The sequence below is a fragment of the Balaenoptera acutorostrata genome, chromosome 16, assembly GCF_949987535.1.
Source record: "Balaenoptera acutorostrata chromosome 16, mBalAcu1.1, whole genome shotgun sequence".
Lineage (NCBI taxonomy): Eukaryota > Metazoa > Chordata > Mammalia > Artiodactyla > Balaenopteridae > Balaenoptera > Balaenoptera acutorostrata.
In genome coordinates, this window is record NC_080079.1 from 13,671,376 (window position 1) to 13,685,527 (window position 14,152).

The 14,152-nt window shown below is 47.8% G+C and overlaps 1 protein-coding gene across 1 annotated transcript; it reads right to left on the reverse strand.

Annotated features, from left to right (window-relative positions):
• Window positions 1-12,994: 12,994 nt before the first annotated feature.
• LOC130705075 (non-histone chromosomal protein HMG-14-like) lies at window positions 12,995-13,300 on the reverse strand. The gene has a single exon (XM_057531548.1). The coding sequence runs from the start codon at window positions 13,298-13,300 to the stop codon at window positions 12,995-12,997; it is 306 nt and encodes a 101-aa protein (XP_057387531.1).
• Between the last annotated feature and the right edge of the window lie 852 nt (window positions 13,301-14,152).

Consider the following 14,152-nt stretch of genomic DNA (forward strand, 5'->3'; position numbering starts at 1 on the left):
ACACTCGGCAGACAACCCACCAAGCCAGTGGCCCCTCTGCTCCAAACTGCTGTGACAACGCTTCCCAAGCCAGCCTTGGGCCTCTCTTTATCCCCGAGGAAAACAGCTAAGTCTGCCCTTCAAGTCCAGAACAGGCTCTGAATTTTAATTCTGGATTTAATTCCATGTGGGTTGAGCCAGGAGCCATTCGAAGACGGATTAGCAGCCCTCACACTCAGCCTCTCGTCTTTGGGAAAAGGGACATGAAAAGGGACCCACTAAGCCCACCGCCTGTGGAAGTCTCCCTGCGACTCAGATAGTGCCTTTGGGAATGACCCCTCTGGGCCAGTTCACCATCTTTTCGGGACCACCTTGCCTCCCCCAAAGCAGGATTCGGCAACATGGCGGGGAGGCAGCCAGAGGGGAAGGACACAGCAGAGATAAGAGGTGTAATACCAATGGCCACAGATTCCTGGGGTGGGATGTTTTCCGCCTCATGGCCCTTGATAGACACCAACACACACCAAAACTAGGAGAATAAAAGGGAGTCTGAGGAATTGGGGCTTGTATCAGTCAGGGTCCTTCAGAAAAACAGAACCAGCAAGAGATATGCATGTATAGTCTGAAGGGGTCTGAGAACCAAGAGAGTTGATGGTGTACATTCCAGTATGAAAGCCAGCAGACTAAACACCCAAGAAGAGCTCATGCTTCAGTTCATGTCTAAAGGCAGGAAAAGACTGATGTCCCAGCTCAACAGTCAGGCAGGAGGGATTCTCTCTTACTTGCAGAAGAGTCAACTTTTTGTTCTATTCAGGCCTTTGACTATTTAGATGAGGCCCACCCACAGTAGGAGGGCAATCTGCTTTATACCATCTACGGACTCAAATGTTAATCTCATCCAAAACCACCCTCAAAGATGCACCTAAAATAATGTTTGACCAAATATCTGGGCATCCTGTGGCCCAGTCAAGTTGACACATAAAATTAACCATCACAGGGCTCAAAGTAGAAAAAGAGAGGGTACTTAGCATAAAAACACATAAGTGCTATGCATGAGAAGTCACCTTTGACCCGGGAAAGGCTTGATTGTGTTACAGGTTCCCCAGCCTGAGGTCAGAGCAGGTGCAAAGCCAAGTGGGACTGAGTGACTGCAGAAGTGAAGAGGGACCCTGAGGAGGATCCCTGGGAGGGACCCAGGGTAAGGGGATGTGCAAAATATGTACAGCCTGGGCCATATGTAAATCCAAAACAGACTGTTATCTTCTATCTCTAACTTAACAAAATTATTTATGCTGACATTTCATCTTAGGAATGAACGTTGTAACACAAATCATTTATTCAATCCCTCTAATAATTATCAACTCATTTGTGGAGTGATTTTTTAATTTGTTCTGGCTGCCACTAGCTGGGAGGTCCCTGTCTGAGCCACGGTTCACTATCAGGACTGCATCAAATCCTTCCAAGGTTGTCCCCATCAGATTGATGGTCACTGGGTCCCTGGCACCTGGTGTTCTGTTACAGCTAATGAAGCATGGCCTTGTGCCCACATGTCATGGCTAGGAACACACACCTACCCCGTGGCCTGGAGGCAAAGAGCCTCTGCGACAGTGGCTGCCTGCCTTGCCACTGGCTCTGTTGTGCCCACCAACGCTGGCTGCTCTGGAGCGGTGGGCAGGCATGGCACTCACCCTCGCTGCCCCCATCCATTTGGTGCCAGCAAGGGCTGCCAGCATCCTCTCCAGCATCTGGCCACCTGGTAACCTCTGGGCTGCCTGGGCCAATGTCATTTGATGGTTTAGAGTCTCATAAACTCATACATTTTACCATCTGGTATGAGAGGATTTCAATATTTTAATCACCATGAGAACTTACCAGTGTGTCCTCAGTAAATAACAACCCTGAGTCAGAAGGACCTAGGGGGCATGAGGAAGGGGGTGGAGATAGAGGGGGACGAATGATGAGGGCTTCCCCTGTTGGCTAGACAGGAACAGTTCAAGCAGGCAGCCCAGGAGTCTAGGATTAAGACCCCCCAGTGTCACTGTGGAGATGGGGAATGAGCTGGAAAGAGAAGCTAGAAGTACAGGTCTGCCTTAAACATCTCAACTCTGCACACTTAACCACTCAATGGTAAGAATTAAGGGTGGAGTGCTGGGCATATATTACCATGTACCATGCACCCATACCATGCCAGGCCCCATGGAAGGCATGCCCCAAATAGTTTTCTTTACATTTCTCAAAAAAAAAATCTCTTTAAAGAACATATTATTGGGCTTCCCTGGTGGCGCAGTGGTTAAGAATCCACCTGCCAATGCAGGGGACACGGGTTCGAGCCCTGGTCCAGGAAGATCCCACATGCCACGGAGCAACTAAGCCCGTGTGCCACAACTACTGAGCCTGCACTCTAGAGCCCACAAGCCACAACTACTGAAGCCCGCGCACCTAGAGCCTGTGCTCCGCAATAAGAGAAGCCACCACAGTGAGAAGCCCGCACACCACAACGAAGAGTAGCCCCTGCTCACCGCAACTAGAGAAAGCCTGCGCACAGCAACAAAGACCCAATGCAACCAAAAATAAATAAATAAATAAATTTTTAAAAATCATATTTTAAAAAGCTATTAATGAGATTTTAAAAAAAAGAACATATTATTATCTCGTATTTCACATGAGGAGAGTAAAGCTCAGAGAGTTTGGATTTATTCATTCATCCCACAGATGAACATACCAAGTACTGTGCCAAGCACTAGGTAAGAACTGACCCAATAGACATGGGTCCTGCCTTCACGGAGCTTGCAGTCTGGTGAGCAAGGCCCACATTAAAGAAATGAGCCTACAGATAAATAAACAATTATATTATACATCACCATAAAATTCAGTTAAAAAAAAAGGCCAAGGGTGCCGTGAGAGTGAATGACATGGGGACCTAATATAGACAGACCACTCAGGGAGGACTTCCGTCTGCAGGAGCCCACAGTGACTCAGCCAGTGAGCGGCAGAACCAGGATTCTAACCCACAGCCTTGCTCTTCCCACCGGTTTCCCCATCACTAAGCCAATGGGAATGGAGGGGCTGAACAATCTCCCCTTATATTTAGTCTACACATCTTGGATATATCTTAGGCTGCTGAGGCCCAAGGTTCTCACTTCTACATTCCCACCATCTATCCTACCTACCTCCCTCAGTGTATGGGGTTAGGATAAGTCAGACATGGGAGGCTGGTGATGGGACACTTTAAAAAAATGTTGAACAGTAGCAAGATGCTTTGAGGCGCATTCCTGACTTTGCTACTTACCAAGGATGAGACTGAGACACTTTGCTTTACCTAAACTCTAAGGGGTCATGCAATGATCATGGTTACCTTGTACTAAGCACCTACCACGTGTCAGGAGCTGAATAGCGGCTTTGAATGAGCATTGTCATCTGCAGTTGCCTGAATTACCAACCCTGATTCTTCACTCCTCCCTGCACCCATGCCCTTGCCATGGGCCAATTGTGGGCAGATTGTGTTTCCTGATCCCTGTCTCTGGGCTCAGTCACATGATTTATTTTAGACAATGGGATGTTAATAGATAAGATGCAAGCAAGGACTTGAAATATGCTTGAGCAGTCTTTTTCTTGTGTCTCTGCCGTTGCTGTGAGAAGAGATTCCCCAGGCAGCTATTGCCACTTCAGCCTGGGCCCACAGTGAGGCCCATGGAGGAGACTGGAGTCATCCAGACATGCAGCTTGAACCAGAGCTGCCCAGCCTAGCCCAGCTACAACAGCTGGTCACAGCCAACCCTTAGAAACATTAGAAATAAATAGTTTATTGTTGGATGTCACTGAGATGTGGTGGTTGTTACACAGCAGTAGCTAGCTGATACAGTATTTCAACCTCATAACAACTGTGTGAAGTATTTTCTCTACCATTTTATAGATGGATACACTAGAACTGAGGTTTATACATTGGTCTATGTCATAAAATTAGCATGTGGCAGAGTTAGGATTTAAATCTAGGACCTTCTGGGGCTAAAGCCCAAAATGTAGGTGTTGGTGCTGCTTCAGTAAGACCTTTGCATTAATACCGATCCTGTGATGATGTAAATTTGGATATGATGTAATTGACAACTGGCCCCTAGAACCTGGAGCTGCCCAGCTGCACAAGCTCATCCCAGTTGTTTTATAAACGTATCAGTGATGCCACCCTATTTCATGCATGTAAAATTTTTATCCCCATTTAGTAGCATTACAGCAGGTTTTGTTCTATTATAATTCTCTAGAGATCAAGAGGAATTTTTAGAATAAAACTTCAGTGTCTGGGGAAGGGAAAAATAGAAATGAAGGAGATGGATTGTGTTTAAGAAGATAAAACTCCCAGTGAGGGAAGGACGGAAAAAAATGATTACTATTATTCATTCCAAGGGGCTGGAGTGGAGCTGTCACTCCAACCAGGTGATCAGTGAGGAGGCTCTTGTGGTTATAATCAGGCAAGTGACAATGGTGACTTGATCGAGGGTGAAAGGGTTAAGTGAGCACCTGAAGAATGAAAGCACATGATGTGACCAAGTGCCCTAAAGCCACGTTGTGAAGGAACTGGGCAAGTAAACCCACTTAATCGCAATGACATCCTCCAAGTTCTTTCTCCCCATCCAAAGTCACAAGCCACAGAGCCCAACTCTGGCTCAGAGCCAGTTTCCAGTTAACTGGGCACCTCACCTCTTCTCCAGTCTGAGAAGCGGCCCCCAAATGAACTGGAGGAAGGGTCCCCAGCAGGGACCTTGTCCTCACAGCAGGAGGGCAGCTGCGCAGTCAGGGCACCTCACTCTCCCCATGGGTGCACCCACCCAGGCCCGAGGTGCATCCCCACTCCATCTGGGAGGACTGCAGACCTGTGTGGAGGCTAGAGAGATTCTGGAGAGGCTTCTGGTTTTCACAGAGGGCAAACTGGGGGTGGGGAGTGGGGGGTAGGGAACATCGTGTAGGAATCCAGGGTTGAACTGCTTTGGGTCAGAGATTGGTCTTCCATCTTCAGTGTGTGAACTGAAAGCCAGGAGGCGGGTTGATTTGTCTGCCAAAGGATGCACCAAACCGCCACTCTTCACGCCTTCAGGCTCAGCTCTCAAGGAAGGCCTGGCAACAGGGGTCAGAAGCCCTCGGCCTGTGTCGGGCTATCCCTGGAGGCAGCAGGCATCTGCTTCCTGCTCCCTTAAAACTCAGTAGTGGAAACTTGGGGAAAATAAAGGACAGCCGTGTGGGTCACTGAAATATACCACCACTGCAGCCTTGCTGCCTCCAGTGTCCCCAGACTTGGCTCCAGAGGCCAGTTCAGCTGGTGGGGGTGGGGGGGAGGAGTACACCTTTCCCTGCTTAAGCGTCTGGGTCATGGCTTTGCTAAGTGTTTGTTTCTGAGCAGACTGACTTAGGCAGCGACTAAGCTTGGAAGTCATAAAACGTGGTACTAAACCTGTCAGTGAGGCTGTCAGCTGGGCCAGGATGCAGACCCTGGGTGTTGTTTGCAGCAAGGAAAGTCCTCTTGCTTCCAGCTCCTCCGAGTGCCCCAGGCCATCCACAGGCTCTCAAGGTGCTTTCTGATGGGCCAGGAGGTCCAGCTGGGATCCGCCTCGGATGCAGAGCAGGACTGAGCCGTGGTAGAAAGATGGGCCAAGATCAGTGGGACCAGGTGACCTACACTGGGTCATTCTCTGAAGCCCTTTCTGAATGTATCGGCAGAGGACCCTGGGATTTGACAGAGGGGGCTGTCTCCCTGGGGGTTTCCAGCTCAGCTCATTGCAACACCGTCTGCTTCCTGTGGATGGTTTCACACACAGTGGCTGTGAAACCTGCAGTCTGAAGAGCTTGACCTCAGCTCAGCTCAGCCACGTGACTTAGGCAGGAAGCATCCTCTCTCTAAGCCTCAATTTTTTTCAGCTATAAGATGGGAACAATAGTATCACCTATCCTGCCTGCCCCACAGGCATTGGGAAAGGCTCAAGAGTAATAATATATTCAGAGGATTTGAAAAAGGGCAAAGTGCCATATAACAGTGAAGAATAACAAGTCTTGAGTCCAACCCAACAGACCTTTACCAAGTGTCACCGTTGTGCCAGACGATGTCTGGGCACCAGAGGTGCAGAGATGAGGGAAAGAGATACAGTTCCTGCCCCCATGGGCTCAGCACTCTGCTGGCTGCTTGGAGGAGACAAAAATGTATCCTAATAGTAGCACTAACAATTTTAATAACTGCTCATTCACTGAACGCTTTGATGGCTCAGGCTTGAGCTAAATACTTCACATAAATGTAAATCCTTGAACAACTAGGCAAGGAAGACATTGTTATTTCCATTTTGCAGATGAGGAAACTGAGGCTCAGTAGAGTGTAGTCATTTGTCCAAGCGTACTCAGCTAAGAAGTGATTTCAAAAGCTCTCCTTACCAGATGTGCATCTCCTCTCCTGGACTTAGCCAGCATGCACGTGTTTTATATAGTTTCCTCTTACAACCTTTAAAACAGAACTAAAGAGCTTCGTGCTTTATTATATCAGTGTATAAAGGGATGTGTGTGTAGGGTCTATATAGAGTGCCGGTCTGGAAGCATCTCACCTGTCCTCCTACTTAGGTTGGACCCATCTCCCAGCAGGTGAGCGGCCTCTCTGTCCAGTTGGCCCACGAGTGGTGGTCACATCATACCCTGGCCCAACCTTCTGCTTATTTAAAAACAAGCAGACTGGGGACTTACCTGGCAGTCCAGTGGTTAAGACTCCGTGCTTCCAATGCAGGGGACACGGGTCCGATCCCTGGTCGGGGAACTAAGATCCCATATGCTGCGCGGCGCAGCCAAAAAGAAAACAGACAAACAAAAACCAAACAGACTGGCCCAATCTAGGCCTCCTTTTCCTGCTGTGGAACCTTGGGCAAGTTCTCGCACTGAGCTAGTGTTCTCTGTGAAATGGAGAGAAGAGTGACACCTGCTGTGAGGTGATCTTGTGGAGATGACAGAGAAGATGCCGCTGCAAAGCGTGTGGATCCCAGAAAGGCATCACTGCCTGCTCTTCCCCTTCCCCTGCCCTCCTTCCTGCCTTCTCTCCTCCATGTCTGTTCCCAGGCCCTCAAGGTAGAGGACCAGCAGGCCAGGCTCCTGCTCTGGAAGCTTCTCCCACTTCTTAGAGGCCTCGGCCCAGCAGAGGCTGGTGGTTTTTCCTTGTTAGAGTTAGAGGATTGTGGTGACTGGCCTGGGCACCCTCGAAGGTGGGGAGACTGTCCTGCAACACAGCATGTCTTAGATGTGGCTCTAAACAGATGTCTGGGCCAAACACCATTCATTCAGCTGGCAAGCGCTTGAGGGGCTCCAGCTGGTCTAAAGGCTCAGGGAACATGGAGATAAACCCTCCCTCAGGGGCTCTCCAAGGCCAGAGAGCACATGTGCTCACATCCACGCTATAAAGGGCTGCAAATGTTTCCATGAAGTCTTCATGGAGAGCTACTGGGACCCAAAGGTGAGGGTGGGGATTCCTGCAGGGAGGGGAGAGCTCAGGACTGGCTTCCTGGATGGGCTCCCCCACTGTAAGAACTGAAGAATGAGTCAGAGGAAGCAGGGCTGAAGGAGGAGTCAAAGCAGTGGCGTGGAGGCATCTGGGGAGCGACAGGGGATTCCGTGTGGCAGAGCAGAGGGGAGACCCCAGGGGAAGCAGAGGGGCAGGCAGAGGGGTACCAGCTGGGGAGGCAGGGGGAGGGGGCAGATCCAGGAGGACTTGTGGGTGTGTTCTGGGCCACGGGGAGCCCAGGATTCAAGGGCACGGATGACCAGATTCACCCCTCATGCAGCATGGACTCAGGGGAGACTAGAGACCTTGAAGCTTGAGGGTCCCAGTTAGGGCAGGTCTGACCCAGAAGGTCACTGTGTTCAGCTTCCTGTTTCCATTTCACTTGTTCCGGGATAAGAACCGGCTTATCAAGGAGTAGGGTTCAATTAATATTCTTCCCAGTACTTCATGAGAACCTTAAAGGAACACACACACCTGAAGGTGGCATCCCATGCTGCCTCTTTTCTCAGGACAGAAGGGCTTCCCCAGGCGCAGAACTGGGCCTGTCACTGAGCACACGTCCAAGGCAACTCAACTGTCCCCACCATGTTAATTTTCAGAGTTGATTCTTTTCAGCCCCATGAGCCAACTTGAAGGCAAGCATCTTCCATCTTCCCAAATCACTGTGACCCAAAAGAAAATAAGAAAGCTAATATTCAAGCTTCTTCTTCCTGGAGAAATTGAAAACTTGATCACTTTTTCTTTGTTTCTGCTACATCTAATTCAGTTGTTCTTAAGCTTGAGAGTGAATAGGAACTCACTTGCGGTGTCCATTAAAATGCCAGTCCTAGGGTCCCACCTTGAGATACTCTAGTTCCACAGGTCTGGAGTGGAGCCCAGGAATCTGCAGTTTAAGTTGCCCTGGTGGTCAGAGACCACACGGAGAAAACTGAAGTTTGGCATCCCTATTACTCGCAAAATCTTTGAGCTGATGGAGCCTCCCCCAACCCCGGCCCCGCCATTGTCTCCTTTCCTTGTATGACCTCAGCTCGGGATTGCATCACTGAAGGCATCTGATGAGTCAGGAAAGAAGAAATTTCCTAGCTGTGCGGTAACTCTGCCAGAATCCTGGCCTCCACATGCAGGGAGACGTGGGGGGGAGGCAGATGTTGGAGGCTGCCTCCCAGCAGCCCCCGCCCCCGCCCCCATCCACCCTTCCATGTTCTTTCTTGCTAAATAGAACCCCAGTCCTGTTCCAGAATCAGGTGACATGTATTTCATGGCAGGCTGGTCCCCAGCCCCAGCCCCAGGGAGGAATCTTGATTGGTCTAAATGAGGGGTTTTCAATCCTGGCTGTACCTTAGAGCATCAGGGGAAATTTTAAAGATAGCCATGAATGTATCCCATCTGAGATCAGTTAAAGCAGACTCTCTAGGACTGGGATTTTGGCATAGATAACATTTTTTGTTTTGTTTTTTAATTCTGCAGGTGATTCTAGTGTACAGCCATGGTTAAGAACCAAACCAATCATAATAGTAATTCCATTCTCCTTGCCAATGGTTGACTTAAGAATGAATGCATGGCATGTTTATGGCATCAAAGGAGATATAAATGGAAGGATCCATATTCTTCAAAAGGGGCATGAGGAAAAGTTATGTCTTCTTCTGACCTTCTGGCCTTTGGACATTGTGTGAGAGTGATGGCAGCCATCTTGTGACCATGAGGGACAAGCTTGCAAAGGTCAATGTGCTGATGATGGCTGAGCAAAACCATGGCAGGAACCTGGGTCTTGCATTTGCTATTGAAGCCTTGCATTCAATATTGAACTGCTAAGCTAACCAACCCTGGAGCCACCATATCTCTGGACTTCTGGTTATGTGAGATAGTAAATGTTTTCCTTATTAGTTAAATCACTGGTTAGGTCTTTTTGTTGTGGTTGTGGGTTGTTTTTTTTTTTTTTGGTTGTTTTGTTTTGTTGCTGATTCACCAGCAAAAAGCATCTTAGATGACACAAGAAGACAGAAAATTCTATCAAGGCCGCCTGTTGGTTCCAATTGCCCTTATAATGATGCCCTTCTTATCTTTCTGTAATGAATAACCACACCTCCCTTCCACAGCACCTCAACTGAATCTGGCTCCCTTAGGACTCCAGAGAGGCAGAATACCATACTGACTAAGCCCATGGGTTCTGGCACTGAAGTCAGCCTGCCTGATTCAGATATGCACTCCACTACTAACTAGCTGTGTGATTTCTGGTAGTTATTTAAGCCCTTTAAGCCTCAGTTCAGTCATCTGTAACTTAGGGATAACTTTTACCTATTTCCCAAATTTGGGGATTTAACATGTGGATTTCATGAGATAATCCACGCAAAAGTCCATTTCACAACATTCTTGGTGCCTACTACTCAGTATTGAGTTAGACATAGGGAGTCTGAATTTACTAGAACAGTCCCAACTTTTCAGTAAAGGCAATTCAGTAGTAAAACTAAATGCCTTTCTATGACTGTAATTGTAAAAGTCAAGAAAAGCCCTTCGCCAAGCTCTGTCTCAATTCCTGTTTCAAGCAATGAGGTCTCCACGGCTCTTTCAGGGAATGGAGTGAGCATAGTTTTCATATCTTCCGACAAAGCAGAGTTGAGCTGAGGTGTCCCATCGTACTGTTACTGGGCACGGCACAGACATGCGTGTCACCACAAGCTGTTCTTGCCGCTGCAGCCGTAAACCCTCAGAGGCTGAGGTTGCCAGTTTCCTGACACACGATTCATCGGGCTCGGGATATCCCACAAAGATGCTGGTCTATCTGTGTGTTTCTGTAATGTCTATCACCATGGTACTCAGGAGCACTTGAAAGAGAATCACAAAGGTGGGAGAAAGCAGCCTCCTGGGTTCTGGGGCCTCTCCTGGTGAGGTGTGGCCAAAAGGCTGAGGGCCAATCAAGACAAGAAGTAGGTCTACCTCTTCTGGAATGTTCTGATCCCAGGGGTGAGCCTGGGTTACAAGTTCAAGGAGTTCCTAAGCCTAGCCCCTCAACAGCAGCAGCCCTTTCCCCACCACTGCAGCCTACAGTATCTGTGGGCAGTATCCAGGCAAAGGACACCAGTGGCTAAAGACGTCTCCCTGGTCTCCCTGGGGTTCCAGCCTTTAACTTGGCTTTGCCAGCAGTCACATGCTTGCTCTGCTGTTCACCATGGCTAGCTCTGAAGGGTAGGATTAGATCGGAGGAGGAAACTATGTCCATATTTTACTTTAATCGCACCTGGTTGAATTTGTTGCAATGAAAATGTGGAGTTTTAAGTACACTTTTTTTTTACTCCCTTAAAATGACAGTGGGGATTGGTGGAGAGTGGAGGGATGGGGCCGGTGGATGGGGTCAAGAGACCTTTCCATGACCTGTCTGCAATGAGAGCTTCCTGGTGACCCAACCCAGACAGGGTCCGGGCAGCATGGGGGAGGGAGTGTTGCCCAGCCCTTGCCTTCTTCTCCTTCCCTTCTTGCTTCCAAACACAGGTTTGGTACCCACAGACCCCTTCAGGTCTTGCTCACTCTGTCCATGAGGCTTATTCAGAGGCTGCACTCAAACCCTAACATCAAAGACAATCTGGACGTGGAGCCAGGGTGAAGCCCCAAACTGCCACCATTTGATTATTTTTCCATGTGTCTCATGGTTTTGCTTTGACACTATTTCTACCAGTACCTTTTTTTTTTTAAGATTTAATATGTGATACTTAGATATACCCAAAAAGTTTAAAATATAATCACCACCTTTATGCCCACCACCCAGTTTAAGAAACAAACTTTTTACCAATAGAGTTGAAGCTGATCACACTCTCTCCTCCCCCTCCTCAAAATAACCTGAATTTGGCACCCATCCTATGTATCAGTTGGGATTAAGTTTAGCTACAAATCACAGAAAACCCAAAACAGTTGCTCAAGCAAGATAAAAGTTTATTCACTTTCATAAAAAGAGATCTGAAGGAAAGCAGTTCAGGGCTGCTGTGGGAGCTCCATGATACTCAAGGACCAGCTGTCCTGTGTGCCACCATCTACAGTACAGTTTCCACCTCCTGGACTAAGATAGCTGCAAAGATCCAGCCATTTCATCTACTTTCAAGCCAGCAAGAAGGAGAATGGAAGGAAAGAAGGTGACTTCTTGAAAACTGCATTCTATGGTTACGTCATATCCCACTGCCCAGAACTGAGTCACAAGGCTGCGCCCAGTTGCAAGAGAAGGTGGAAGATGTAGCTTTATTCCACCTGGCTCTGTGCCCAGTTAAAAATCAGGAGTCGCCTTCTAAGGCAGAAATGGAGAGTGAGATTGAGAGACACCTATTGGTCTCTGCCACATCACAGTCTTTTTTTTTTTCTTTCATAATTGAGATTTTATTGGTTGTTTTGAGGATCAGTACACAGACATTTCAATTTGTACACAATTCTTAACATACTTACCAAAAATCTAAAAAATCATGTACTTGTGATTCTTTTCTGAACAGTTATTCCAGTGACTTTCCAGCTTAAAATTTGGAGGCAAATTTTCCTTGACAGGAAATCAAGTACCAATATCTTCAAATATTGATATGCTGTTACATCGTAAGTCCCCCTAATTCACAATTTAATATCATATACACTACATACTCAAATTGTCAGTCACAGCACATTAACAAAGTTACTAGAAGAACTGGACTACCACGACCAAAGATGTTACAGAGTGCACAAAATTCTGCCCAGGAGAGCCAAGATCAAGGGGTGAGTGGTTTGCTTTAGGAAACAATTCTACCAAAAACAACATGGGAAGAGAAGTAATTTAAAGTGTTTAAGACATTAAATGCACAACTGACTTCGGACTGCCATTTAGTATGCTTTGTATTATAGGATATAAAAGCTACCCCTCATCTATAGAATGTTAAGCTTGACACCCAAGACAGTCGAAGCCTCCCATATTCAATATCTCACTATTTTCTGGTTGTACCAAAAAATAAACAACCAGCAAATGATTTCACCTCTTAAAAAAAAAGCATTGACACAAAAAATGGGATGAGGTGGGATTTCCTCCTTTTTAAAAATGTTTCTAGAGCTACTAAAAAACTTGCATTTACAAAACAGTTGATAAAAATATTCCTCTGGGGCTTCCCTGGTGGCGCAGTGGTTGAGAATCTGCCTGCTAATGCAGGGGACACGGGTTCGAGCCCTGGTCTGGGAGGATCCCACATGCCACGGAGCAGCTGGGCCCGTGAGCCACAACTATTGAGCCTGCGCGTCTGGAGCCTGTGCCCCGCAACGGGAGGGGCCGCGATAGTGAAAGGCCCGCGCACCGCGGTGAAGAGCGGTCCCCGCACCGCGATGAAGAGTGGCCCCCGCTTGCCGCAACTAGAGAAAACCCTCGCACGAACCGAAGACCCAACACAGCCAAAAATAAATAAATAAATAAATAAATAAAGTAGCTATAAAATTAAAAAAAAATATATTCCTCTGGATTGTACAAGAAGGGAGACAGGGGCCACTGATAGGACCAGGTGTGTGATATTAATCAGACTTGGCTTCTTTCTCTCCTGCTTCATCAGAGGCTGGGCTCTCCTCGTTTTTAGTTTCTCCATTTTCTGCAGGGAAGTCTTCTTTAGTCTCTTGGTTAGCCACTTCGGCCTGTTTTCCTTTTGCTCCCCTCCTCCCTTTTGTTTGCACTTTTTTGTCTGAAGATTTATCCTTTCCTGCCACCTTTTTTGGCTTCGTTTCCACTTTTGCAGGAGCCGGTTTAGCTGACAACCTCGCCGATCTCCTCTTGGGCTCCTCCTTCGCCGCCCCCTCGGTGGAGGTGACCTTCCTCTTGGGCATCGTGGTGGCGGGGCCGGCGCGTGCCAGGTGCCTGCGGGCCGAGATGCGCCAAGAGGCTTCGTGAAGCTGGGCTGCCTGACCGCTGCCACACCTCCCGCCGCCGCCGCCGCCGCCGCCGCCGCCGGAGCTGCTGGGACCCGCCCACATCACAGTCTTAACCAGAATGCCAATTTAGGACCTTTTTTTTTTTTAAAGAACATTTCTAAATATTTAGTTTAATTCAAGTATGCAAATAATAAAGCTCAATGAATTTTCACAAATGGATCAAGATATACAATGTTACCAAAAGCCCAGAAAGCCCTCCTTAAAACAAAAAAAGAATTCAATTAGAAAATAAAATCCCAGGTTAGTAGCTAGCTCATTCCGTGTTGGCTCACAAGAATTTATTTTGCATTACTCCTTGGTCTTAACAAGAGTGTATTCCCACTTTCTCTTCGGTAAGTCTTTCTCCTGATGAACAAACTGCAGTTGAACTTCCCTTAAGAGAAATGCTGACCGACAAGGGATGTGTCCATGGATTTGATACAGATGACTTTTACCGTGCAACTGTGCTGTGCCAGCAGCTATGCTGAGTGAAGATGCCACTTCTGATGCCCTCCCCACTCCTGGATCTGCCACTGCCCGGGGTGTGTGACGTCACCTGAAACTGAAGTCACTTGAGCCAGCTCTGCCTTAGGCTTCTCATCTGCAGGATGGGGATAATATTATTGTGATGATTAAAAGAGAAAAATGTTGCCCAAGTGGTCTGTAAATATGAAACTCGACTTAAAGACGTTGCCCATTCCTCTCGGGAGACCAAGTTTCCGAGTTCTACCTGCACCATTAGCGCCCCAGCAAACGGCTCCATCTCTG

Excerpts from the sequence above, each read along its gene's own strand:
- LOC130705075 (XM_057531548.1), bottom strand. The coding sequence starts at position 13,300 with ATGCCCAAGAGGAAGGTCACCTCCACCGAGGGGGCGGCGAAGGAGGAG.